Source organism: Helobdella robusta (assembly GCF_000326865.2).
Source record: "Helobdella robusta unplaced genomic scaffold HELROscaffold_148, whole genome shotgun sequence".
Classification (NCBI taxonomy): domain Eukaryota; kingdom Metazoa; phylum Annelida; class Clitellata; order Rhynchobdellida; family Glossiphoniidae; genus Helobdella; species Helobdella robusta.
Window position 1 is genome coordinate 78,900 of NW_008703828.1, and position 3,649 is coordinate 82,548.

General features: G+C 31.8%; 1 protein-coding gene across 1 annotated transcript; it reads right to left on the reverse strand.

Moving 5' to 3' along the window:
- Nucleotides 1–325: 325 nt before the first annotated feature.
- HELRODRAFT_184044 (hypothetical protein) lies at nucleotides 326–3,189 on the reverse strand (the record flags this gene model as incomplete). The annotated part of the gene is made up of 3 exons (XM_009014971.1): nucleotides 326–538; nucleotide 2,570; nucleotides 3,095–3,189. The coding sequence occupies 3 exons, from the start codon at nucleotides 3,187–3,189 to the stop codon at nucleotides 326–328; spliced, it is 309 nt and encodes a 102-aa protein (XP_009013219.1).
- Nucleotides 3,190–3,649: the final 460 nt, after the last annotated feature.

Sequence of the window (3,649 nt, forward strand, 5' to 3'; positions counted from 1 at the left end):
GAAAACACACACACACACACAAAAATACACACATAAACACACACACACATATACAAACACATACATACACACATACATGTATGTGGGCCTGTGGGGGTTATAAGTGAAGTACGTATGCGTGGATGTGTGTGTTTGAGCTGTGTGTTGGCATGTAAGCAGACAGTTCCGCATGTAAATTTTGTCCAGTTATGATCATCATCGATATCCTGTTTGTCTTCCTGTATGTCTGCATAACTCTCTCCATCTCTCTTTTTCTCCCTCCCCCCCCCCCTCTCTCTATCTCACTTATTTCTTCTTCATATTTTCTCTGACATTAATTTCTCCTTCATTTCAGCCAATGCCTACTCTTTTTTCTGTTCAATTTTTCATTCTCTCTCTCTCTACTTATCCTACTCCATTCCCTCTTTTTCTTCTCTCTCTTTCTTTCTTTCTGCTGGTAACATAAAAAAATGTCGTTTGATCCTTCCAGCAACTTTCTTTTCGCCTCCTCCCCATCTGCCATCTTATGCGTAGGCGTGCTCAAGTGCTCTCCTATTGGCTGTCATGTGTTCGATGGATGGACAGATGAATGAAAGCTTGAATGAATGAACGAACGAATTAACGAACGAATGACAGACTAAATAGATACTGTATCATTTAACTTTTGATCAGTTCATTTGAAACAACAGTACACAAGTAATACCCGTTATTTTATTTCATAAATATTCTATAAAACATAAAATAGTAATAATTTATTATAATAATAACAATAATTAATAATAATTATTATAATTATATTATTATTTTATTACAACGCCATGCAGAAAAACTTATTAATCGTCGTGCTATTGAAGTACGAAGAGATTAAAACTGCACAATCAACTTACAAACAAATAAACATAACAATAAATAAATGAATGAATGATTGGATGGATGAATAATTGATTGAATGAATGAATGGATGGATGAATAATTGATTGAATGAATGGATGGATGATTGAACGGACTAATAAACAAAAAAACACACACACACACAAACTTATTACTACCTGCACTCAAATTTAAATATTTAAATAAGGATAGGATGGGATCAATTTTTTAAGCATCCTCTCTAGTGATTCATACTACAGTACGACGTAACGATACACATTAACACGTAATCGAAACATAACGAAACGATACACTCCATCCATTCATCCATCCATCCATCTGTCTACCTACCTGTTGCAAGCAGTTTATGGGTCAGTAGAAAATGTACATGTCAGTCAGCATTACCATTTACCACCAATATAACAATAACAATAATAATAACAATAATTTTATTGTTATTATTATTAGTAGTAGTAGTAGTAGTTCTAGAAGTGTAATAATGTTAATCACAATAATTTAGCGCCTTAACAATACTGATAAAATCAATTATCATATTGCTAAAAATTATAAACTATATAAGATGTACGTATGTATAAATGTATGTATTGTGTGTGTGTGTACGTATGTATGTACGTACGTATGTATGTATGTATGACTTGTGGGTAATATGAGCAGAGATGTTAATTCTTCTGTACACACTCCAAAAAATGGAGAAGCCTAATAATTTTATAAGAACTAAAATAAGAAAAACAACAATAATAACAATAATAACAATAACAACGCTGTCATGGGATGGGGCGCAAAGACGTAATGTTAGGAAGACAGATGGGAGAACTAAAAATGAATAAAAAGAGATTTCAATTGAAAATGTTATAAAAATGAAAGAACGGAAAGAAGTTAAACGAAAAAGAATTTAAAAAATGAAATGTCATTTAATTGATGGCTGATTGTCAATACACTATCTAATATATCTAATAAATCTAATGCTGTCAGAAGATGATGAACTATAATAAAAATCTCTCTCGCTCTCTCTTTCTTCTTCCCTATTTCTCAGAGGAGCAACGTTTACCATCATCCTTGATTTACTAAGTTAAATTCATTATTTTAACATGAATATTACCAAAACAGAAGTGAAGCCAGCAGGACGACTACCACCACCACTAACACACGCACGCAACAACGAGGCTTCTATATTGGGTTGGAGAGAATGATAACAATAACAATACAAACAATGACAACAACAACAATAATAATAATAACAATAGATCAACCTGCATCAACAAATTGAATGATTAAGACTTATGCATAGAAAAGAAACACACTCAAAAACTTTTTAAGAAACACGCACGTACACACACAAACAAAAAGCATAAACATTATTATCAGGGAAATATGCTTGAGAAGATGCCGATATATATAAATAACAATTTTAAAAGAAATGCACCTAAAAACGAATCAACGAGAAAAAGAAAAAATTAAAAGTGAATTTAAACTTAAAATACGTATGTATGTATATGTTCATATATATGTATATATATATGTACATATGAATATATATACAAACTGTGTAAATCTATGATCTATATATGCTCCAGTTAAATTATGTGCTATAAAATAGGTCAGCATAAAACGAAACAAAAGAATGAAAGAACAAACAAATTGATAAAAACGAATGAAAAAAAAAATTAAAAATTTGAATAAACGGAAAAAAATGACATACCCTTAAATATTTGATTGGAACGAGTGAATATGTAACTAATTTCAAAAGAAATCTGCTTTTGATTTGATATATAAGTTTGACACCAAATCTTTTCATATATATATCATATCAGAGAAACCTTAAAATGAATAATACTGATACATTAAAATGATGATGATAATGGTGATAGACAGACATGAAGAAACGCCATACAATGCAGAGCGTGGCGTGCACAAATTTGATGATGGCGATACACAGGCTGACAGACACACATGCAACATTCCAACCTTTTTCTACAATAAAAAAAACCGGTTTTTAGTGATTAGATTGCAGTGGAGAATATACGTATATATATATATATATATATATATATATATATATATATATATATATATATATATTGCGGTTTTACATAATAAATGGTATTATGACCATTTACTTTGATGTAATTGGTTCATTCATTCATTCATACAATGATTCATTCATTCAATCAATCACCCAGTCAGTGAGTGAGTGCATCAATCAAAATGTCTGTTGTCGGGTGACCTCCTCTCGTGGACGTGTAGTATGATGAGGAGGAAGAGAGCGATGATGTGCAGGTAGAAGTGCATGTTCCTGTCGCAAGAGTTCATAACAAGCATTGTTTTACGTCTATTTAACCGAAATTTATAAGATTTATCCAATCAAATAATAGATTAAAAATGAAAAATTCATCAACCAGCAAGAAAACAGATTTCAAATGAATAGCAACCAATAGATGAAGAGGGTGGGCTGTAGTAGTAGAACCATGAATGGAAAGCCAACGTAGCACATTGCAAAACTCGTCAGGACGAACGTGAACAAGTCGTACGCTAACGATAACAAGCCTGCCATGGTCGAAGTGTGAGTAGTGATGGCGATGAAGTCATTACGACGTATTAATTGCGATGATGAAGTTTATTATTGTTATTATTATGAGTATTTATGATGATGATGATGCTTATGATGATGATGATGCTTATGATGATGATGATGCTTATGATGATGATGATGCTTATGATGATGATGATGCTTATGATGATGATGATGCTTATGATGATGATGATGCTTATGATGATGATG